This window comes from Tursiops truncatus, chromosome 2 (genome assembly GCF_011762595.2).
Source record: "Tursiops truncatus isolate mTurTru1 chromosome 2, mTurTru1.mat.Y, whole genome shotgun sequence".
Taxonomy (NCBI): Eukaryota; Metazoa; Chordata; class Mammalia; order Artiodactyla; family Delphinidae; genus Tursiops; species Tursiops truncatus.
The window spans coordinates 107351385-107376340 of record NC_047035.1 but is presented as its reverse complement, the minus strand read 5'-3'; the positions used below and the strand labels follow the sequence as shown (position 1 = coordinate 107376340).

General features: G+C 48.3%; 1 protein-coding gene across 12 annotated transcripts in view; it reads left to right on the top strand.

Moving 5' to 3' along the window:
• The window catches only part of PARP16 (poly(ADP-ribose) polymerase family member 16), a 56643-nt gene extending 32904 nt beyond the window's left edge, over window positions 1-23739 (top strand). For 5 of the 12 annotated variants that reach the window (XM_019948397.3, XM_073801143.1, XM_073801142.1 and 2 more), the window contains 3 exons: window positions 1962-2133; window positions 3535-3676; window positions 12206-23739. In XM_019948397.3, coding sequence (XP_019803956.1) covers window positions 1962-2133; window positions 3535-3676; window positions 12206-12395 — 504 coding nt within the window. In that variant the 3' untranslated portion in view covers window positions 12396-23739. Of the gene's footprint in view, window positions 1-1961; window positions 2134-3534; window positions 3677-5656; window positions 11281-12205 lie in introns of those variants that run through there. The other 7 variants (XM_033851834.2, XM_033851830.2, XM_033851831.2 and 4 more) reach the window with 6 other exon arrangements.
• The last annotated feature ends 1217 nt before the right edge of the window (window positions 23740-24956 follow it).

Genomic DNA, 24956 nt, shown 5'->3' with positions numbered 1-24956 from the left:
CCATTACCCACGTGCTGGTGCCCTGATAGGATTGAAACAGTTCATGTATGCAAAGGGCTCTTCCTGTACTTAAGTACCAAGGAAGCAGTGGCTGCTTTTAGAGGCTGATGGAGAGCGACTCTGGGGTGTCTGGAGGGCTGCAGCCTTTCCGCCAGTCGTCCCAGCATCTGCCTTGTCCGGGGGACTGGCTCCGCGAGCTGTGGGCTCAGTCGTGGCTGATGCAGCCCCGAGGCTGGAGAGACTTTTCCAGCACTGCTGCCGCTGATTAGCACAGTTGGGTTTTGCGAGGATGATGGGCTTGTTTACAACTGGCTCTCAGCTTATTATTATGGCCAGGCTACTGGAATCCAGGGGGCCTCTGCTTCACACCAGAGCCCACCTGGAGAAGTTGCCTGCAGATTCCAGTCTTGGAACCAAACCTTCACTTCAGTGCCTGAGGGAGTTTGCTGCTTAGAAGCGTCTCATCATAGTCCTGTGGTGAAGTGGATGCTCTTCTGGCTCCTCTGTCTGGGTTTTCAGCGAGGGGCTTGCTTGGGGGAGCCTACCTGCCAGTTGAAGCTCTGAGATTGTTTTTCTCATAGGGATACCCCAAGTTTCCTGCTGTTGTGCTCTCCTGCTCATGGTTCTTGAGTCTAGGGAATGGTGTATACATGGCAGGCATAAGCAGAAATGGATGTGGGGTCAGATCAGAGGACATCCGTGTCCTTGGAGAAGGTCTGTGTTAACTTTTGAGACAGGGGGACACTGTAACAAGGCCAAGGAAAGGCTTGTTTCATTTCCCCTACGCTTCCCTTAATCGGCTTAGAGTTGTGGAAGCCTGGTGCCACTGACTAGGATGTTTCTCAGTTAGCAAGTAGAGGACATTCAGTGAGCTGTTTGAGGCCATTCATCATCTTAAGGTACTGACACTGTGGCCCAAGAATAGCATCTGGATTACAGCTCATGTCAAATTCCATCCACTGGTAGCAGTTACCTGGAATGTTGTGCTGAGAAGGATTCTGAGTCAGTATGCATGAGTGCCACGATTGATATTTTTATGTCGGCGTCACGGTTGATTATTGATGTCTGCCATGGGCAAAGGATGTGTTTGCTATGCCTGCTGTAGCCTCAGCTTGTACGTATTTCACCTGAGATCCTTCTCTTTCACCTGGCATGCTTCCTCGTGGAGGACACCAAAGTAGCATCACCACCAGGGACCTGCCTTCTAGAATTTTGGACATTTTCTTGGTCGACACCAACACAAAGAGCAAAACTTACCCTGCCCCTCATATAGGCCTGCCTCATTTGGTTACAGTTTCTGGCCTGAGAGATGCGTTTCTGTTCCAAGTAATGACTCCGATTACTTCCCTTAGTCACTCAGGTGTTACCCCCTCCCTGTACATAAGGGCATGACTTTGCTTCTGCAAGCCTGTCAGCGTAGCCATGCTTAACACATTCATGTAGCAGGAATGCCTGATACCCTACGACATCAGAACCTGTGACGGCATACCCACCCCTGTCTTGTGCCAGGTGTCCTGTGCGGTGCTCTATGTGCATCATCTCATTGAATCCTTGAGGAGACAGTGTTGTCACCGCTTTGCAGATGTAGAAACTGAGACCCAGAGAGTTTATATAACTTGCTAGCTTGTTAGAGGGATAGGCAGGATTCAAACTTGGGTCCGTTTGACTCTTATCCCTGTGGTTGGTTTTCTCACTCAGCCTTAAGCACTGGAACTACTAGTTTGCCAGGTTAGTTAGCCACACCCACAATCAGTTAAACTGTCGTCAGATAGGAACGTGTTTTGTAATAACCCTGTGACGGTGTCATAGGATTATTTGATCTTATGCCTTTTGCTGGGGGAAAAAAAGAGGCTTGAAGATTGTGTTAACAACCCTGTTGAAGAAAGACCTGTGTCATCTTGCTGTGCCAACTCTGCATTCACCCAGCCCTGTTTCTTTTCTGTTGATCTCTGCCATTTCAGACATCCTTGTTCGGGGAAGGGACCTACCTCACCAGTGACTTGAGCCTGGCTCTCATTTACAGCCCCCATGGCCATGGGTGGCAGCGCAGCCTCCTGGGCCCCATCCTTAGCTGTGTGGCCGTGTGCGAGGTCATCGACCATCCAGACGTCAAGTGCCAAACGAAGAAGAAGGGTGAGTGAGCACTTGGCCCAGACCTGTGCTGCAGGCCTCTGGGTGTCAGGCTTTTGCCTTTGGCCCAGCTGCTGGGTGGAGCACCCATGGCATGCCAAGGGATGGGCTGGGTTAACAGTGTAGGACAGGGCCTGCCTTCAGGCAGTGAGCAGTCTCCTTCTGGACTGAACGCACAGTGGAAAAGGTATCACTGACTACAGGGCAGTGGGTAGGGAGTGCCAGCTGAGGGTGCTGATGAGGTCCACAGCAGCAGCTCAGAGGAAGGGGCAATCATGGTGGGTCCAAGTGCTCAAGGAAAGCTTTGGGGTGGAGAAGATGAAAATGAGTGTGTGAGGCCAGAGCACAGTCTCACTGAAGGTAGAGACTGGATCTGATTCACTCTTGGGCACCTGGGGTCAGCAGGGAGTCTGGTACATACTTGACATTCAATAAACATTTGCTAAACTGAAGCTAAAGACTTGCGTCCACACGCTATTCCTCCAGGCTGCTCTGCTGTGTGCTGGAGCCCCCAGAGGATGTGAGGGGCACCTGAGGCCATGGGGGTGAATCCTGGGCTCTCTAGGGAGTGGCCACCTCAGTCTGCTCTCCTGATATGTGCCTTAGATCTTTGCCCCCTGCCCCCTGCTGTTTTGCCCTCAAAGGCAGAGGTCATAGAACTGTCATTCTAGTCTCCAGAGCTGGCCTGTTGGTTCCACTGAGAAAAGGAGAATTGAGAAAACTGTCTGTTCCTGGCCTCTAGTGTAAAACAATTGGAATCCTGAGGAATGGGCCCAGGTCTGACGCCACTCTCCCAAACCAGACAGCACGAATATTCGCTTTTGTAATTCTTAGGAAGTCTGCAAACCGTGACATTAAACATTAGGACAAAACCTTGCAACGTCTGCTGTCACGAAGCTTTGACCTTTTGTGGGGTTTTTTGTTTTGGTTCTTTCTGGTAAAGCTTTTTCATGTTACTAAAAGGAAAGGTTTTGTTTTGTTTTTTGAAACAAGTCTTGGTACAAAAGGTGGAAGATAAGTGTTCTAAGAAACTCGAATCCAGAACCGTTAATTTAAAATGCTGTTAAAAAGTTTGTTTCAGATCAAGTCTTATTTCTAGTCCCAGATTATTTTTTTGTTATAGCCATCAATCTGCTTCTTCCCTCTGCTTTCCCAACTCAGTTTTTTTTTTTTCCCCTCTTGTATCCCTTTTAGTTTCCTATTCCTTTTCCTCCTCCCGGTTGTCTGCTTGTCGGACTCTCCTATTTTTAAGTCCTGCTTCACGTACACACACAGCCCATTCCTCTGCCTCTCGGGGCTTCTCCACCCTCAGGACCAGGGTGCTTGACCCATTTCTTTTCATAGTTTGCTTCTGTTATTATTGTATCTTCCCCCTGTAAAGTTGTGCTTTATCTCCTTATTTAGATTCCAGGGAGATAGATCGCAGGAGAGCGAGGATCAAGCACAGTGAAGGGGGAGACATCCCTCCAAAGTACTTTGTGGTCACCAATAACCAGCTCCTGCGAGTGAAGTACCTGCTGGTGTACTCACAGAAGCAGCCCAAGAGGTGAGAAGGATGGTCCCTGCGTGAGGTCCAGGAGAACAGCTAAAGGCTGCATTCATAGTACTGGGTTCTTAGTTATCAGCAGCTCCTCTCCCCCAGCCTTACACCTCAGCTATCTCCGCTTTATGTAAGGGGTAAGAAGTGAGGAATACAGGTCGAATAGAATCTGGTCCTGGCCCTAAGGGACTGTATATTCTAGTGAAGAAGAGCTTTGTTAACATAAATAACTTGAGGGACTGAATGAAGCCCAACTGTGAAGCCCCTTTGCCACCTGGGCTCCTGATCACAGTCTGAAACCCCCTCACTGGCTTGCGCTGAGAGGCAGGGTGGTGCCAGGATCTGGCTGGGATTATGTGCCGTCCAGCTTGGTCACTTCCCAAGCTGGCTGTCGAACCACCACCTGCTCCTCTCTGGACCTGAGATGCTTCATCTTTATCTCTAAAATGAGAGTGTTGAATCCAACAGCAGATGAGGCCTTCCCGCTCCTAAGAACCCGGGAGTGGTGGATTCCTCATGCCGTCTCAGCATTGTGTTTTCGAGGGTATGGCAGGGCTCTCCAGGGTTGCGGGTCACTTTGAGGTTTTGTCACACTGTTGGGGGTCCGTGGTAGATTTTCTTATGGGGATGAGCAGCAGGTGAACAGGCAAGACAGGGAAAGGGTGATTGTTAATACTCTCGACTCCTACTCGCACACACCAGTGGATTCTATGCTTCAGAATGCAGTATCTAGTAAAATCCTCCCTCCTTAAATCTGGGAAATACGTACTGGGTTCCTAAGTGTGGGGGACATTATTCTTTGGTTTAAAATCATCCGGCTTTTTCAAGTCGAAAATTCCATTCCTTTCCCACTTCTTCCTGGAGTGTCTCTCTAGTGCACACTTGGATGGTTTAGATCATCTCCCAGTGGGCAAAAGAGGATTTCCCCTGCTCAGGATAATACTTGTGCATGTCTGAGAGTGAAAAGACTTTTGCTGAATGCCCTGCCACCTGCTGTCATCTGGTCAGACACCCTTAGTGAGATCATCCTTCTAGATACCAAAGTCTTGCTTAGGAAAAGACAGGTTATAAAAGGTACAAGAAGAGCTATAAAAGAAAAGATCAGGATGAGCTCATTGCATAGCTGTCTTTTTACATCTAGAAAAGATCTTCGTGGTGTTGGTCAGCGACAGACGTGTTAACTGTAATTTGTCCGCGTGCCCCAGTGAGGCCCACCAACCACCTTTATACTCTTCTACTTGGTTCCCATGGTGACTCAAGTTCCCTCTTCATCTAATAGAATTCTACTTTTCATCTAAATCTGCCCGTATGTCTGTTCTTTCTGGTTTCTTTAGGCCAGCTGTGAGCATGATTTAGTTTTCAGTTGCTTAATTTTACTCATTCTATTATTCCTACCAATGAAGGGAAAGAACTTTTGGAATAGGTAACCAGGTTGAGAAATTCTGGTGAAAGGCGTGTCAGCGCCAGGGCAAATAGCCCCAGATTTTTTTTTAATTAATTAATTTATTTATTATTTATTTTTGGCTGCATCGGGTCTTTGTTGCTGTGCGCGGCTTTCTCTAGTTGCGGCGAGCAGGGGCTACTCTTCACTGTGGTGCGCAGGCTTCTCATTGCGGTGACTTCTCTTGTTGCAGAGCTCGGGCTCTAGGCACGCGGGCTTCAGTAGTTGTGGCTCACTGGTTCTAGAGCGCAGGCTCAGTAGTTGTGGCCCACGGGCTTAGTTGCTCCGTGGCATGTGGGATCTTCCCGGACTAGGGCTCGAACCCGTGTCCCCTGCATTGGCAGGTGGATTCTTAACCACTGCGCCACCAGGGAAGCCCAGCCCCAGATTCTTTGAGCAAAGGAGCATGCACAAAGCTTCTTTTCATGGCTCATTCAGAGGATGAAATCGATCATTTCATCTTCTTTGAGCCAGAAGTTGTTGCATACACTTTAAAAAAATGTTTTTCTCTTTGTTCCAACATCAACTCTTTTTTCCCCCTGAAGCAGGGCTTCAAGCCAGCTCTCCTGGGTTTCCAGCCATTGGTTCACGGTCATGATATCCCTGTATCTGCTGCTGCTGCTCATAGTGAGTGTCATCAACTCCTCAGCTTTCCAACACTTTTGGAATCGCGTGAAGAGATGATCTTTCTGGGCCTGGTGTGGGGACCACCGCAACCACGTGCCTTATGATAACTTGTTCTGTCCCTCCCGGGCCTCACATCCAGCTAGGTCAAGCCTGGGGGCCAGTTGGGGACCACAGGACAATTTTTATATGCCATAAATGTATCAATTGCCTTTGATGATGCTCTCAGCCACACTCTAGTCAACGGAGGCTACTGGCCCCTCACTCTTAGGTTTTGGGGGAGATTTCCTGTCTGCGCCTTCCTAAATAGTCTTAGGGAGTTGTCTTTTTTGCCAGGGCCAAAGGAGAGAGTCCTGCTGCATTTAAAAACAAAGTGTCCAGGCTGTCAGTGGGGTGTTTACAATTGCTTCTGGCGGACGTTGGCCCTTCTCTAATGCCTTCTGGAAGGCGGAAATGTGTAGTGGGGACTATAAATCACTAGGCGGTTGCCTTGTTTTGACTTGAGATACCCGAGAGGAACAGTCATGTTTCCCATAAAAATCGGTGGGATTGTTTTGAATTCCATCAGCCTTTGTATGTGAGTGCAAAACACTTTCACAGTTTTCTCACATTAACAGAGAGCCTTCTGCTACAGCTGTAACCCCTCTGCCCCAACCATGGATGAGAAAGGAAGGAGTCAGAGAACCGATAGAAAACAAAGAGCAAATCAAGTCATCTTTTTCTAAAAATTACCAACTGCTGATTACAGCTGAAATGGAACCAAATGTTTGTTTTCTGATTTTTTTTTTTTTAAAGTAGCTGTTTGACAAATTAGTCTTTGTGAGCTGAGTAAAAGGGGAAATTTCTAAACCTAGAGCACTATTTGGCCGGTGTCCACAGCCTCTTTCCTGGCCATATTTTAGAGAGAAGGATTTGAGCTGTAGGCCTGCCTCCTGCTCTCCTTCTCACGAACCTGCCTTGATTGTGGCCTGTTAGCCACAGGTGCCACACTGCAGGCCTTCTGTGGGCAGCTGGCCTTTGAGATAGAGGCCTGCCTCGGTGTGCCACGGATGTGTGTGGGCTGAGCCTCTCTCACAGGGCCCGCAAGTCTCTGGGACTCAGCCTGGGCTTTAAATGTTCAGGGAAAGCCTCAGGCTGCTCAGAGAGCCCTGGTTCTACCTGCTGTATTCTCTGCCCCGTGTCAGCTGTCACGGAGCCCTATCTGATTTAGGGGGGAGATTTCTGTAAAGAATGTGGAAATTCACTTTTCTATAATTTGTGAGGTTGTGAAAAAGCCACTATCCTGGTTTTTACATTGAATATTGGTGCATTTCAGAGATAATAAAGGTATTTTCCTAATTTCCAAGTTGCCTTTGTGACTGCTTTCAGCCTCAGCATGAGGCTGCTGTGTATTCATTGTTGGGAAAAATTTTATCCGTCCTTGTTCGAGGTGGCCGTTTGCTGGAGAGTATATATCTCCAGGATATCTGTAGGCATTGGATTTATAGTTATTGATTTAGCAAATATGAGACCCTACTGTGTGCCAGGGACTAGAAGTAGGAGCAGAATCAGGTCAGACTGCCCCTGCCCTCACAGAGCTGACAGTCTAGCAAGGTAGGCAGATGGACAAACATTCTCAGAAGTGAAGTTGGCATTATACGGTATCATAAAGGAGTTTTGGAAGCTACTTGGCAAGGAATCTTAACATGGTCTGGGATCAGGAAATATGGAGGTGACACCCTGGAGCCTGCAAGGCACCTTACATGTACTGATTTCTTTAATCCTCACAACAGATAAGAAAGTGAAGGCCCAGAGAGTTGAATAGGTTGCCCAAGGTTACATGGCTGGGAAGTGGCAGAGCTGGGGGTTGAACCTGGCTCAGCGTCAGTCTCGTAAGCATCATGTTCTTCAGCCCCACTGGGCACCCAGGAAAGGTGACGTTCAACTGAAACCCGAAAGACATTGGTGTCAGGCTAAGAGGTGGAGGAAAAGCGTTTCAGGCAGTGTGAACAGCGCAAAGACCTAGAGTTCTTTTTGGAGAAGGTGAAAGCAGGAGGGTCCTACAGGAAGAGGCTGTGGTGAGAAATGAGGCTGGAAAGGTGGGCAGGGAACAGATCATGAAAGACCTTAAAAGTGGTGGGCTGGGGAGAGCCATTGGATTTTAACCAAGGAAGTGATATCAGATTTGGTTTGCAGAAAAATCGCTCTGGCTGGTGGTTGGAGAATGGATTTAGGATTATTTTGAGGATTAAAAGAACTGACAGTTACAATAGCTCAGCACAGAGCAAGTAGCTGATTTGTTTCAGCTGCTATTATTATTATCGTTATTATTTGTTTCTAATGGCTCAGCAGAGGAGATAAGCATGCAAAGGAGACAGAGCAGTAATGCCCAGGGACCCTGGAACGGTGAAGTGTCACAGAAGCGAAAAACGAAGGCTTGGTGAGCACTGTCAAATGCTGCCAAGCAATCGAGATTATACCTGAGAAATTCTATGGGATTTACTGAGTTGGAGATCATTGGTGAACTTGGCCGGAGCAGTTTCCATAGAGTTCAGCATAGGGGATGTGAACAAAGTCCGACTGCACAGATGTGAAATGTGCAGTTTCCTGGTGTTCTCAGGCAATATTTATTTAAAACCTAATCCCCTTTTTCTGAGTTTTCTGTCCCCTCCCAACCCCCCCAAAAAAAGAGGTTGTATAATACCTGCTGTGACTGTGGGGCAGGCACTGGGCTTACGATGGGGACATGAGGATGGATGAAGAACGGTCCTGTCCTCCAGGAACTTCCAAGCCAGTGGGCTCCATGGGACACGTACATTTTGATATGAGGGAAGGAAATTCCTGGAGCCTAGAGGGTTGGAATGGACGGGAGGGAAGACTAGGACAGGGCCACACTATGACTTTCATGAGCCCTGGGCGCTTTTGCCTTCATGGGCCCCTTCCTCTAAAAAAAAAAAAAATCTAAAATTATACTGTAGGGGGCTTCCCTGGTGGCACAGTGGTTAAGAATCCGCCGGCCAAGGCAGGGGACACGGGTTCGAGCCCTGGTTCGGGAAGATCCCACGTGCCGCAGAGCAACTAAGCCCGTGCGCCACAACCACTGAAGCCCGTGTGCCTAGAGCCCGTGCTCTGCAACAAGAGAAGCCACCACAATGAGAATCCCGTGCACCGCAACGAAGAGTAGCCCCCGCTTGCCGCAACTAGAGAAAGCCTGTGCGCAGCAACGAAGACCCAAAAATAAGTAAATAAAATACATAAATTAAAATAAATAAATAAATTAAATTATACCGTAGGACTGTGTTGGTATAAAGATGAACGTATTACTCTTATGTACTAAAATGTTTTCTACCACTTAAAAGCTCATTTTCCCCTTCTAATTTTATTTTCTTAAATTTTATTTATTTTTGGCTGCGTTGGGTCCTTGTTGTGTGTGTGGGCTTTCTCTAGTTGCGGCAAGGGGGGCTGCTCTTTGTTGCCATGCGTGGGCTTCTCATTGCAGTGGCTTCTCTAGGCACGGGCTCTAGGCACACGGGCTTCAGTAGTTGTGGCTTGCGGGCTCTAGAGCGCAGGCTCAGTAGTTGTGGTGCGTTGGGCTTAGTTGTTCCGCAGCATGTGGGATCTTCCCCGACCAGGGATTGAACCTGTGTCCCCTGCATTGACGGGTGGATTTTTAACCACTGCGCTACCAGGAAGTTCCCCCACTTCTAATTTTAAAGGGAATTAAATCCTTTTCGTAACGGGGACTCTAGGCCCTGTGCCTACCATGAGTCGTGGACTAGGGTCATGGGGGATAGTATGAGATCCATGGGTACCTGGGAATGGAGAGGCAGGAAGGAGACAAACCCTGAAGACTCAGTTCTGTTTAGCACTGACCCCACATCTAAGGCAGACCCCCTAGGCCAACCAGCTCAGGAAAGGGCAAAATTGGGTTCTGAGGGTTGAGAGCTCAGGGGGCTCATGCTGCAAACACTTTCATGGAGGAGGAAGCACCAGTCTCCTTGCTGACAAACCCGCTATGGGCCAAGAGCTTCCCCAGGCGGCTGATGGCAGACGAGACCAGATGGTGGTTCAGCTGGAGCCACCTCCCATCAGAGCCCCAGCTGCCTTGGTCTTGTCAAAGCAACCTCATCAGCCTTCTGTCACTGATGCCACTGTCAGGGGGAGTAGTTTTGGGAGGTGGCAAATGGACCTCTCACAGGCTAGGTCCCTGCTTCTGAGAAGAGCTAAGAATCCAATGAGCTGTCAGTTTCCACCACGAAAGGAAGGATTTTACTCTGTAGGCTTTGGATTAGCGTGTATGTGTATGTGAGAGAGATGTGGAGTAGGGATGTGGTTCACTATTGTTTCTTTTCATTTTGTTAAACACTGATTGTCTGCAGAACCAGTAGTGGGCGGGGGGAGGTTGTGATTTTAAAAGCCCAATTCAGGTATTTTTCTTTAGAACATGGCCCTATGCATCTGAGCCCATTCCTGCTGCTAAGCCCAGGAGGTTTGTACTGGCTTGGAATCAGCCATACTCACCCTCCCCGTTGCCATGGTGATTCTTAGTAGGGAGTGGGGCAGGAGCTGGATTCAGCTCCCCAGAAAAAAACCAGGACCACACCCCTCCCTAAGCCCCTTCCACAGCCCTCCACTCTCCTCCTCTCCACCCTGCCCCACCTCGTGAGTTTTCCATCTCTTGGCCTTTGTTTGTTTTGGCTTTTGTCAGTCTCTTTCCTCTGGACGAGTTACTGTTTGTTTCCAAACTGTCTGGGGCTGTGCACCGTGCAGACAGTGTCCTGGGCCGCCTCTAGCCCTGATCTGGTTAGAATAAGACCCTCTCCTTTGTGTGAATCTCCAGCCTGACATTTGGAGCATCCAAAATAAATCGTGACATTCTGAAGCAAGATGGAAACCACCATTTCCACCCACTCCTGCTGGCACTCTTACCACCTGGATAGAGTTTTTAGAAAATTTCCAGTATTCACTGTAGTGCCCACATAGTGTAGCCCTGAGAAGGAGAAGCAGCATTTACTGAATACCTACTTTATACCAGCCACTGGGCTAGACTTTGCTTGTGTTAAAAATCTGGTGGTGAAGGTGATGTTTCCTGCACTAAAATTTAACTGCAAGCTGCTTGAGGTCAGGGCCTAGGTCATCTTTGTAAACCCAAGTATCTAAGACATGGTGGAAGTTCAAGAAAAGTTTGTTGACTGAATAAATGGAGGAAAGGATACAAGAAACTTCTTTGCCATAGTAGAGGGTAATGTCAGCAAAGGTGACTGAAGACAGACGAGAAAAAATTCACTGGCAAGCCAATGCGGATGGGTGAGGGTTTCAGAGAATTTTGTGGACATTTATTGCTTGATTTCAGGGAGTCCCATTTGCTCTCTGTCACCAAAAGTACCTTTTGGGAGTAGAGTGGGGTGGGCAGAACAGAGTCTTTTAAAAGTTTCATTTGAAAGGCTCAGACTTAAAATGCAAATGGTCCTGAGAGATTAAACTGTTGATTTGATGCTTATTCATACAAACATGTGAAGGACTGATGAGGAAGCCTTTCTTTTTTATAAATTTATTTATTTATTTAGGCTGTGTTGGGTCTTCATTTCTGTGTGAGGACTTTCTCTAGTTGCGGCGAGCGGGGGCCACTCTTCATCGCGGTGCGTGGGCCTCTCATTGTCACAGCCTCTCGTGTTGTGGAACACAAGCTCCAGACGCGCAGGCTCAGTAGCTGTGGCTCACGGGCCCAGTTGCTCCGCGGCATGTGGGATCTCCCCAGACCAGGGCTTGAACCCGTGTCCCCTACATTGGTAGGCAGATTCTCAACCACTGCGCCACCAGGGAAGCCCAGGAATCCTTTCTTAAGAACAGGTTTTAGTAAGACTTGTGGAGCTGGGGGTGGTGGAGGGAGTGGGGGAGAGGTGAGAGAGGAAGAAATCACTGGAAATTCAAGGGTGAGAGGAGCTTTGACCATGTGAGGAGGTAGGCGGAGAGGGCTGGGGCCACTGGAGTCAGAGTTTGCTTGATACCCGATACCCCTTTGGCTCAGTGAAATAAGCTTGCAGTGCTGACAGGCCCTTCCAGCCCTGGCAACACTGGTCACTTCAGTCAAACTGCCTGCTAGTGGGACAAGAAGGAGACAAGGCCAGTCTGAATTCCTGGGAAGTATGGATTGCAGACCAGTTGAAAGGTGTAGTTTTTTTTTTTACTGTTCTTAAGCAAGTCCAGGCTATCCCAAATGGGTCCATAACACATTGTCTATCAGAGGTGTCTAGGGATTTAAAACTAGCACATCAATAATATTTTTAGAGGGCTTGAAGGTGCTTGAAAAGCATTTGTCATCTTAGTTTTCGACCCACTGATTTCCGTTGTTTGACATCCGTTGTTCTTGTCCCCTGTGGTCCGTATCACTCTACTGGTACCTACCGCAGCTTCTCTGTGGGGAACCAACCTCTTTTCACTCTCACTGGATCTTGGTAAAGCTGACTGCCCCTCTCACCCACACACTCTAGGGGTGGACCAGTGGCTGAGGCCCTAGCCAGTCAGCAAGTTGCACCGCCCTACTTCCGCCTCAGTGATTGGTTCAGACATGGGCACGTGACCCAGTCAGAGTCCACAGGAGGTTTGTTTTCGGGGGCTGCTGGAAAAGAGACTTGCCTTCCTCCTGATGCCGTCTTGCTGCCTTGTGAAGCTTCAGACTGACACCAACACCGTGGAAAGTAGAGCCAAGAGAGGAAGAGGAAGAGAGTCATGATGATGATGTTTGAGTACTGAATGCAGTCATGCCTAAAGCTAGGCCTTTCACTTAAGTGACCAATAAATCCGCTTTTTAACAGAATTTAAATTGGATCTTGGGAATAAAAGGAGGGGGGAGTCCATAACTTATACCCATTATCATCCCCAGTGCTCCATTGTTTTTGGTGTAAACTTTTATTGAATATAGAAAGATGTGGTTTTCAGATGTGTGAGTCAGGATTGATGAATTTTTTTTTTTTTTTTTTTTTTTTTTTTGCTGTACGCGGGCCTCTCACTGTTGTGGCCTCTCCCGTAGCGGAGCACAGGCTCCGGATGCGCAGGCTCAGTGGCCATGGCTCACGGGCCCAGCCGCTCCGCGGCACGTGGGATCTTCCCGGACTGGGGCACGAACCCATGTCCCCTGCATTGGCAGGCAGACTCTCAACCACTGCGCCACCAGGGAAGCCCAGGACTGATGAATTTTGACTGTCCTCACCCCTGGACTCTACCCACAAGGCATTCAAACCTGTGCAAAATGAGAATTGGGCAAATCACACACAAAAAACACCATGTTCTGGGTTATTCTGCAGCCTGAGCATCAAGGTGCTTCCTTGGGTCACTTGGACTCCTCCAGAAAGTCTTCTGGCCTAGGGAACCCCAGAGCACTCTGAGGTCTGCGAGCAGCAGTAGGTAGATGTGACCAGGGTCCGGGGTTATAAACTATACTGGAGGGTCCTGGCCCACAGGAAAACCAGAGCTTGGGTCTGTAGCAATAGAAGGAATGAGGGAGAAAGGCACTATCATTTATTAAGTGCCTCCTGAATAATGAGCATATTGAAAGAATTATTTAATCCTCACAATACCCTTTCAAGGCAGATACTATTACCTTTGTTTTATAGGAGAAGAAAGAGGCTTGGAGAGGTGACTATCCAAGGTGAGAAAGCCCGAAAGAGGCAGAGCCAGAGCTGACTAGCTGCAAGGCCGCAGCTAGAGGGGCTGCCTGAGCAAAAGGGATCTGGGCTGGTGGTGTAGGGAGGCTGGAGTGGGCAGCGCCAGCTCAAGGCATGCCAAATGAGCTCCCTCCCCAGGTGAAGACTGTTAGGTCTGCCGTGTCTCATAAGCAGGGGGCAGCTGGATGCTGGAGGTGGGACCTCGGGAAGTCTCCATCCCCGCCCCCCCCGCCCCCCTCAATGGCCACACTATTAATGAGAGCTTCAGGCTCAGCTCCATTCACCCTTCCAGCTCTGTCACTGCAGACCCAGGAGGTGAGCTCTGAGGTGCACATGGCACTGAATGTGGGGCAGGGAGGGGTGGCCTCTTCCTTCCACCCCCACTGCCTGCTCAGAGCTTGGGCCCTCAGCCTTCTCTGATTAAGTTGACTTCTTCTAAACCTTGCATCCAGGGGCTGCCAGCAGCCAAATCCCCCTGATTGAGATGTTCCCGACATCAGAGAATAAACAGCCTCCCTTGTCCAAACAGCTGTGCTGAGCAGCATTCCTGTCTCTCAGGCTGCTCGGCTGGGTGGGGCTGCAGCCCTGTGTCTACCTCCAGCAGAGGCCTGGGGGACCTGGTGAGTGGCTGGAAGGGAGAGGGGAGGTGGCCTTCTGTCTTCAGACTGCACAGGACATTCCTGTGCCTGAGTCCCCATTTTGCCCCACTGCCAAGCATCTCAGCCCTCAGCCCCTCCTGGCACAAGCTCTGTGTTTGTAACAATGACTCTGACTTCAGAAGAGGTCAACACCAGGCCACTGTCCCTGGGTTTGGAGTGCCTTCACCCTTGTGCAGAGGCTGCCTGGTGAATTTGAAACTCATACATTGTTCTAGCTAGATCTGAAGGCATCACACCCACATGGCTTGTTTTACAGAGGTGGACATAGCGAGTCAGTGCAGAAGCAGGATGAGACCCCGGGCCTTTCTTGCTATCTACTACCTTGGGATGTTGTGGCTAGAATGACGTGAGGGGCTCTGAGTGAGAGGCACGGCCCATGTTATTGGAGAGGAGCAGAGGTGTTTTCACCCTATGCCTGTTTTGGAGATCAGGCTTGCGGCCGAGCCATTTCCTGAGAAAGCAAGGCCTCTGGAAAAGCACTGTTCACCAGCCCCTCCTAAATCATCCTGCTGGGAGTGGAGCTGGGACAGCAGGACCTGAGTGGGGCTCTGCCACTGTCCACAGTCCAGCATCCAGTGGAGGCTTGGTCAGGGTGTGGGAGGCAGCCAGGGCCAGAGGGCAGATTACTTGGGAAGGGGGAGCCCCCCAGCACACAGCATCTGCTTCTCTGCCCTAGGGCTCTGGCCTGAACTGTCGGGGAGGAGAGAGAACAGCATTCCTGTCTGCAGAAGGAATTCCTCTAGGATCCCCCTCTGGCCGCAGACAGGAGGAGGAGGGAGGCAGACAGGAGGAGGAGGGAGGCAGACAGGAGGAGGAGGGAGGCAGACAGTGTGGGAGCCCAGGGCAGCCTGAGGGTCTCTGTGGACAGGTGTCTTACTCAGTCTTCCTTGGGCCTATGGCTTTGTCTTCATCTAGCTGCGTGTATCAGTGTGGATTCATGTGACTGTTCCATGTTTGTATGTGTAGGTGGCTACATTTCTGGTTGGAGTTAGATTCCTCAGTGGGAAAGTGTATACTTATATGTTTGTCTGCATGTGTATATATCCACCTCTCTGTGTAAGCTTGTGTGTGTGGGTATCATCATGGGAAAGTGTGGGCCTCTGTGTCTTTGCATAGGTGAGTAGGTTTACGCCTACCTACAGGTGGAAGTGCACATGTGAGCATTTAGGTTATTTTGGTACAAACATGGACTTGTCTTTGTAGATGTAAGTTTAGGCATATGTGTCTTTGAGAGCGTGGGCATATATTTGTCACTAATATGTTGGTGAGTCTCTGAAAGCATGTATGTCTGTGTACTTATATTTGTGCAGCAGCATTCATTCACTCAATCTTCAATTCATTCATAAAGTGATTTGCTCATTTACTAACAGACATCTTTAAAGTGCTTGTGCTGTGACTGGGCCCACACTGGCACAGGGAAGTTAGAGAGGTGTCTAGGGTGGCTCCTAACATTTGAAAGACCCAGAGCAAGAGCACAAATGAAGGCTTACGTTCATGTCTAAATATTTAAATAAGTCAAAACAACAAACGGCTAAATGAAAGACTCAGTCCTAATAACTGGAGAGCTGGGTTTGATTTTGAATTCCTAGCTCCTCTGAGTTTTGTGCTAGGAACACAGCAACACAGAGCAAGTGGCCCCAGCCTCTCCTTCCCCATCCCAGCTCCATCCTGTACCTCGAGGGGCCTCGCATGCATGCGTGACTCCTCACACATTGCAAACTCCATGCATACACCCCACCCCCTGGCCACCTTTTGGGCCTAGGGGTGCCCACACCATTGGCAAAGTCTGACCATATGGCTCTGAGCAGGAGATAATAGGGTCCCATGTACCTGATTTGTAGTCTAGGAGTGGGGCATGGGCTCCCAGTTGGCCCATCCTCTTGACCCCATGGACTTCTCACTGTGTGGGATGGAAAGGGCCAGAATAGAGCCAGAGTGTGGCTATCTAAAGGGTAGACCTGGGGACTTCCCTGGCAATCCAGTGGTTAAGACTCCACACTCCCAATGCAAGGGGCACAGGTTCCATCCCTGGTCAGGGAACTATGATCCTGCATGCCAAGTGGTGTGGCCTAAAAACAAAATAAATAAAATTAAATAAAATTAAAATAAAATAAAATAAAAAAGGGTAGACCTGGAGTAAGGACCCTTCTTGCCTGTTTCCTCATGGAGCTGTGTCTCTGCATGTCTGCCTGTGTGGTTGTCTGTGTGTGGCTATATATGTGTTTCTCTTTGTCTTGTCTTCTAGAGGGCAGAGCCCACAGCTTTTCTCCCACCGTTCCCTCACCTGACTTAGTGAAGACTTAGGGCTGTGAGACAGGCTGGGGTGGTGGGAGGAACACTGACCTAAGTCTGAGCCACTGTCCTATGCTCAGCTCAGACTCTGTGATCTGGCCTCAGTTTCCTCATCTGTTAGAATGGAGAGGTTGGATGACCATGTCTTTAATTTACAGGCTTGCTTGCTTTACGGAAGGAGTAGGATTGATTTCCTGAGTTAATTACTTTCTAGAAGTTCAAATTGGGAATGCCTAATTGTAGATGGTCTATGTTCAGACAGAACCAGGTTTGAATACCAACTTTGCCATATGAGTTGTGCCTCCTTTAGAGTTGCTTGATCTCCCTCAGGGTTGTTGTGAGGATTGAATAAGATAAATGTGTGTAAAGCGTTGAGCACCATGCCAGGCTCACAGTAGATGTTCAAAAAACGTTAGCTTCTGTCCTGATATAGGGTCTTTCCAGCTTTCTTACTTCACAAATTCTGCGTTAGTAGACACGTTGACTAACTGAGATAATTGGAACCACATGTTTAGGGATTTCTGGTGCTATGTTGGTTGAGGTGAGGGGAAGACAGTTGGGTGAGAAAGTCTGGCCCTTTCTTAAGTGCCTTCTAAGAAGCCGCTAACTCAGATCTGTGTGTGAGACGCTCCCTCCACCCCATTCTCTGATGTGGACCCTTGACATTTTCTTAGTCTTACGAAAAGCACTATGAAACACAGATTCAATGCCCTCTTCTGACCTGATTCTTCCCTGAGCCCATCCCTGGTGTCACAAGACGCTGAGCTAAGTAGGATCAGGACACAGGGAAGAGCTGGGTCAGGTAAGGCCTCAGGCTGCCTGACATGTCTGGGCCTGTCTGACCAGCCCCAGTAGTGGGCAGACCCCTCTAGGCGGAGGGCACCTGTCTTCCATGATTGATACTCCTGGGAGGGTATCACTGTGCTCCTGGCGCAAGTGGCCTTAGGATCCTGGAGCACTGGGGAGACCTCCAAAACCCCTGTCCCCTCAAGTCTTCTAGAATGGTGAGTTCCAGCAGGAATAACACGGAGAGGGTGGGGGGAGGGCAGGTGACAGCATCCGTCAGCCAGGGCAGGTGGGGGTGACCATCTTGGGAATCCCCTGCAGCCTGTGAAAACTGGCAGCTCTTGGGCTCTCCTGAAATATCCCTGACCTGAAGGGAATGAGGGAGGGGTTTAGGGCCTAGCCAGGGTTGCTGAGTTGAGAAATGCTCTGAGTATGAGCTCAGGTGGCTAAGGCCCTGAGGGAGGCCTTCACAGAGAGGGTCTGCCCTAGAGGTCATGCTGGCCATCCCTCTGACTCCCCACACAATGGGTGTTGGAGAATTGGTTTGATGATCTCCCAGCTCCAGGGATGACTGGGAGGTGGGAGCAACTTAACCTGCAAAAGTCCTTATGGGGGTTATTTTGATATCCCCCTATCATCACTGGGCTGCTCTATTTGGGGCCAGAATTGGGAATTTTCCTCTTTAAGAAAAAATTGAAAACAAGGGCGCAAGTGGGTTGAGTCCAAAGTAATGTGTTTAAGGAAATTTCTGCTTCATGCTGGCTAGGACAGGAAATGTCTGGTCAAAGAGCTGCTGACAGCCAGGGTCTCTGTAAGTAAACAGACCGCCTCCGATGGCCCCCCTGAGCTCATTTCCCTCAGCAGTGTGTGAGGAGGCTGATGTCATTGGAGCAGGGCCTCCTGGTCATGGAGTTTGTTGGTGAGCAGGATGGAGGCCCAGTTATTGCCGGCTGGCTAGCTGCTGCTTCCCAATTACTGCAAACAGCTGCTTCCCATACAAGCCGTTCTGACACCCTCCTACACATACTCATCTGTGACAGGACTCCAGCCATAACTGTGACCCCACAGCTGGGGGTGTTCCTGGGGAAACTCGGGATTAACTGTGAAGTCCCCAGCTTTCATGCAAGCCCTCTTCTTCAACCAGAGCTGGGCCTCCTCTGGTCTATGGAGAGGAGTACCTAGGTTGGGTTCAGTTGCAAGGAGTGGCCTCTGGAATTACAGGCCCATGTCCTGCCCCCGTGGTGAGCTGGCAGTGGCAAAATGCACCACCACCTGTCTCCTGGGGCCAGACAGCCAGGTCCATTGGGGGAGTTTCCATGAGCGAGGGCCCAGGTCAGGGGAGGCTGGGAAGTGGGGTGGGGAAGAAGCCACAAAGCTCTGTCTGTGTTTCCTGCACAGGCTCTTCCTAAGCACAGCAGTTGCCAGGTAAGGCTTTTATGGGGTTTGGAAGCCCTGCAGCAGAGTTGCTGAGGACTAGCTGCCAGAGGTTGGGTCATGCTCTGTAGCTTTCCCCCTATTCACCCTGTACCACCCTCACTTTACCTCCTGGCTGGGCAGTGGGGAGCAGTGAGCCTCCAAGTAGACAGGTGGCCAGAAGCTTCTTGGGGGTGGGCCGCAGCTTTTCATTTCTTTGTGTCCCCCAGAATCCTGACTTTACAGGGGACTTATCAGTCACACAGACCCACCCCACAGAGCAACCAGTCCACTCAAAGCCTACCTGACCTACCTCAGGCTGACTGAAAACCTCAGACTGGGACTTCCCTGGTGGTCAAGTGGTTAAGAATCTGCCTTCCAATGCAGGGGACGCAGGTTTGATCCCTGGTTGGAGAACTAAGATCCCACACGCAGCGGGGCAACTAAGCCCACGCGCTGCAACTACTGAGCCCATGCACTCTGGAGCCCGCGCACCACAACTAGAGAGACGCCCGTGCGCTGCAACTAAAACCTGACACAGCCAAAAATAAATAAATAAACAAACCCCAAAACAAGCAATAAAACCCTCAGATTGACCAGCAAGCTCACAGAAGACTCACTGCCTGCCTGATGTGCAGCTTGACTGACGAATAAGTCTACTTATTCAACAAGTAATAATTGAACACCTTGTTTGTGCCCAGTTATGCTGGGTGCAGGGGATATAGTGAACAAGACAGAAAAGGTTCCTGCTCTTAGGGAGCTGACAGTGAGTAAACAAAACAATGACAGAGTGTGGTATATATATTATGAAGGAAGTAAACAGGATTCTGTGGGGGAGAGTATCCATCAGGCCCTACCCTGCATATAGTGGTCAGGGAAGACCTCCCTGACACATAATCTGAGAACTGGGGGATGAGAATGAGAAAAAAACACAAAAAGAGCCTTGGAAGAGCTTTCCAGATAGAATGAAAAGCAGTGCCGAGGCCTTGAGATGAGGAAGAGCTTGGTGTTATCTTGGAATAGCCAGAAGACCAATTTGACTGGAACATGGTGAGCAAACAGAGGGCGGCATGTAGATGAGGTTGAAGAGGAGGCCAGAGCAGACCAGACAGGGCCTTGTAAGCCTCCGTAAGGATTTAGGTAGGTGTGAGGGGAAGGCCCTGAGGACTTTAAGCAAAAGCATGACACATACTCAAGAAGAAATAGATAACCTGGATAACACTCTTGTCTACTATAGAGATTGAATTTATAGTTTCAAATCTTCCCACAAAGAAAACTTCAGACCCAGATGCCTTTACTGGTGAATTCTCCCAAACATTAAAGGAAGAAAAATTACCAATTTTATATAAAATCCTCCAGGAAATTGCAAAGGAAGGAATACTTCCCAACTCATTCTGTGAGACTAGCATTACTCTGATACCAAAACGAGACAAAGACATGCCAAGAAAGCAAACTACAGACCAATATGTGTCATAAACATAAATGCAAAAATTTAATCAAAATTCTAGCAAAGTAAACACAATACATAAAAGGATAGTTCATCATGACCAAGTGGGGTTTACTCAGAAATGCCAGCTTGGAGAAATGTTTGAAAATCAATTAATGTAATTCACAATATTAACAAACTGAAAAAGAAAAAAAAATCACCTCAGTAGATGCAGGAAAATGATTTAACAAAATCCAACATTCATTTTTGGTAAAAACCCTCAGCAAAGTAGGAGAAGAAGGGAAGTCCTCCAATCTGGCATCTATGAAAAAATGAAGGCTAACACATAATAGTTAATGGTTAAAGACTGAATACTTTACCTCTACAATTAGTAATGAGGCAAGAATGTCTGTTCTTACTACTTCTGTTCAACATTGTACCAGAGGTCCTAGCCAGTGCAATATAGCAAGAAAAATTAATAAAAGGAGAAGAGGGACTTCCCTGGTGGTGCAGTGGTTAGGAATCCGCCTGCCAGTGCAGGGGACACAGGTTCGATCCCTGGTGTGGGAAGATCCCACATGCCGCGGAGCAACTAAGCCCGTGCACCACAACTACTGAGCCTGCTCTCTAGAGCCCGCGAGCCGCAACTACTGAGCCTGCGTGCCACAGCTACTGAAGCCCATGTGCCTAGAGCCTGTGCTCCTCAACATGAGAAGCCACTGCAATGAGAAGCCCACGCACCACAACGAAGAGTAGCCCCCGCTCGCCGCAACTAGAGAAAGCCCACGCGCAGCAACGACGACACAATGCAGCCAAAAATAAATAAATAAAATAAATAAATCAAAAAAAAAAACAGGAGAAGAATAACTGGGTCATATGGGAGGTATATGTTTAACTTTTTGAGAAATTGCCAAAATGTTTTCCAAAGTGTTTACACTATTTTACATTCCCACCAGCAGTGTAGGAGAATTATAGTGTTATAGCATGTGCCACATGCTTTCTAACACTTGGTAAGGTCAGTCTTTTAATTTTAGCTTTCCTAAAAGTGGATGTGTAGTGGTATCTCATTGAATTTTAATTTACATTTCCCTGATAGCCAAGGAGCATCTTTTCATGTTCTTATTTGCTATTTGTATATCTTTGGAGAAGTGTCTGTTTAAAGTTTTTTGCTCATTAAAAAAAAATTTTTTTTCTGTCTTCCTATTGAGCTGCATATATTTTAAAATATATTCTAAATACAAATTCTTTCTTCATGTATTCCAGGCCTATTCTTTCTCCATGTATTCTAGGTCTGTAAAGAGGTTTTTAAAAAATACGTTCTAGATACAAGCCCTCTGTTGGATATATGTTTTACAAATATTTTCTCCAAATGGTGGCCATCTTTTTATTTTCCTTGTGGTTTCTTTTAGAGAGCAAAAGTTTTAAATTTTAATGAAGTCTAGTTTATTGCCTTTTTCTTTTATTGTTAGCACTTTTTGTGTCATATCTGAGAACTCTGCCCAACTCAAGGTTATAAAGATTACTGATGATTTCACAGGTGTATACATATGTCAAAACTTATCTAATTGTATACTTCAAGTGTACGGTTAATTGTATGTCAACTATACTGCAATAAAGTTCAAAAAACTGCAACCTGATCTAATTTTTTAAACTCATTCTGGCTGCTGTGAGGAGAAGGGACTTGGGCGAGGTGGGGTAAGAGTAGAAACTGGCAGTGGTTAGGAGGCTGTTACAGTCATCCTGGTAAGAGATGCTGGTGACCGTGGAAATGAAGAGGAGTAGACATATTTGAGAAACATTTTGAGACCTAAATAACATGACTTACTAACACATAAGATATGAGAGAAGGGGAGAAATCTAGGATGGCTACCACATTTCCAGCCTAAGTATTGAGTGGATGGAGATGCCTGGCCAGGGAGATTTGGGGGTGGAGATGGGAGTGGAACCAAAGTCCTCTTTTCGTCTACCTGTGAAGATGGCTAGGCTTCATGAAAAGGGTCTGGGTGGAGATAAAATTTGGAGGGTATTAGCAAATAAATGGTTTTGGGTTTTTTTTTTTTTTTTTTTTTGCGGTACGTGGGCCTCTCACTGTTGTGACCTCTCCCGTTGTGGAGCATAGGCTCAGGACGCGCAGGCTCAGTGGCCATGGCTCACGGGCCCAGCCGCTCTGCGGCACGTGGGATCTTCCTGGACCGGGGCACGAACCCGTGTCCCCTGCATCGGCAGGCGGACTCTCAACCACTGCGCCACCAGGGAAGCCCTATGTTTTGGTTTTTTGGCCATGAGGCATGTGGGATCTTAGCTCCCCGACCAGGGATCGAACCCACACCCCCTGCATTGGACGTCTTAACCGCTGGACCGCCAGGCAAGTCCAATAAATGGTCTTTTAAAGCCACGTGAATGGATGAGATCACATAGGAAGAGAGAATAAACAAAGAAGAAGGCTGAAAACTGAGACTTTGGGCATTCCAAAACTTGGAGATTCCCTGAAGGAGCCAGTAAAACTCATCAGGAAGGAACAGCTACAGCAGGACCCAACCATATTAATTTCCTATCGCTGCTGTGACAAATTACCACAAACCGGTGGCTTAAAACAACCAGAAGATTGTTATCTCAGTTCTGGAGGCCAGAAGTTCAAAATCAGATCACTGGGCTGAAATCAAGGCATCGGCAGGGCCGTACTCCTTCTGGAGGCTCCAGGGGACGATGCATTTTGTGACTCTTTCAGCTTCTGGCAGCTGTTGGCATTCCCTGACCTGGGGCCTCATCACTCCAATCTCTGTCTCTGTGGTCACTTACTTTCTCCTCTCTTGTCCACTTCAAATCTCCCTCTGCCTCACTCTTCTAAGGACATTTGTCATAGGATTTAGCATCCACCCAGAAAATCAAGGATGATCTCCCCAGGGGACTTCCCTGGTGGCACAGTGGTTAAGACTCCGTGCCCCCAATGCAGAGGACCCGGGTTCGATCCCTGGTCAGGGAACTAGATCCCACGTGTATGCTGCAACTAAGGAGCCTGCCTGCCGCAACTAAGACCCAGCACAACCACAAATTGAAAAAAAAAGGAAGATCTCCTCATCTTGAGATCTTTAACTTAATTATATTCATAAGGATCTTTTTTTTTTCCCCCCAAATAAGTGACATTCTTAGGTTCTGGGGATTAGCAGGTGGACGTATCTTTTGGGAGCCATTATTCAGAACCACTGTACCAACAGGTTGACGGACTAAAGGAGTGACTAATTGAGTAATGCAAGATGGCAGAACTTCCTGTGCCTGGAAGAGGGACCAAGGAAGTCAAGTATAGGGCGCAGAAGCCTAAGCTAGAGATTTAGGACTGAGCCTGCTGTTAGCTTGATCATGTGTGTGGGAGTGTGTCATGGAGAGGGGAAGTACCGCACACAAGAATTTCCCAACCCGGGTTTTCCTGGTGGCACAGTGGTTAAGAATCCGCCTGCCAATGCAGGGGACATGGGTTTGAGCCCTGGTCCGTAAAGATCCCACATGCTGTGGAGCAACTAAGCCCGTGCACCACAACTACTGAGCCTGCGCTCTAGAGACTGCGAGCTACAACTACTGAGCCTGAGTGCCACAACTACGGAAGCCTGCATGCCTAGAGCCCATGCTCCACAACAAGAGAAGCCACCCAATGAGAAGCCCACGCACTGCAATGAAGAGTAGCCCCTGCTCGCTGCAACTAGAGAAAAGCCCATGTGCAGCAACAAAGACCCAACGCAACCAAAAAAAAAAAATTAAAATGAATAAATTAATTAAAAAAAAAAAAAGAATTTCCCAACCCTTCCAGACCGGACTCAGCATCTGGCAGGGGCCATCCACGCGGGAGCCAACGTGACTGTTAGATTACAAATCTGTTCATATCACGCTCCAGTGAGTGACCCTTCAACAGTTTCCTGCAGCTTTAGGCCAAAGACAAATATTCTTACCTGCCTACAAAGTCCAGGGGTCTGGCCCCAGCCCACCTCTGCAGCCTTGTCTCACACCTTCCTCCCCTGCTATCTGCCTCCAGACACGCTGGCTGCCTCTTGGTCACCTTGCCTCCTGTTGAAGGGCCATGGCCTATGGTTTCCTCTGCCTGGAAGGCTCTTCTCCAAATCACTTCATGAAGTTCGCATCCACTAATGTTTCAGATCTCAACCCAGATGTCTCCTCTTCAGGGAATTCATCCTTGGGTCCCTGGTCCAGGTCTTACTAATGTGTAATACAATTTCTCATGGCTCCTTGTACTCGTCTTCCATAGCACTGTCAAAGTTTACAGTTATGTACATATTTGTAATATTATTTTATTAGTGTTTAGATCATAAGGGAGGGTTTGTATAACTCACCACTCTATCACAAGTGCCTTGTCTACTGCTTGGCACACAGAAGGAGTGTGTGGTGATTTTAAAACATGTCTGCAAATTTTTTGACACCCTTCCTAGCAAGGGATAGAGTCTAATTGACCTCCCTTTAAATATGGGCTGGTCTAATGACTTGCATCTAGTTAACAGAATGTGGCAGAAGCAATGCAGTATGACATCTTAGGCTAGGCTATAAAAGGTAATATGGTTTCCTCCTGGCCTGATTTCTTTTTGAATGCTCCGTTTCAGAACAAGCTGCCATGCTGTGAGTATGCCTAGGCCACATAGAGAGGGCACATGTAGGTGTTTCAGTTAAAAGCCCCACTGAGAACTTAGCCAACAGCCAGTATCAACTGGCAGACATGTGCTGAGGGAGGCTTTGAGGTGATTCCAGCCTCAGCTGCCATCTGACTGCAACCACATGAGAGACCCTGCAACCCTAGCTGAGCCCAGTTACTCCTAGAACGGTGAGAGATGAAAAAGTAAATGATTGTTGTTATTATGTCACTAAGTTTGGGGATGATTTGTTACATAGCAGTAGATTAGAACAGGGTCCAATAAGTACTCATTGAATGAGTCAATGTGGAGAGGTCTGGTTGAAGGAATATTGCCTGTGCTTTAGCTTGGTGTGAGTTTTGGTCGACAGC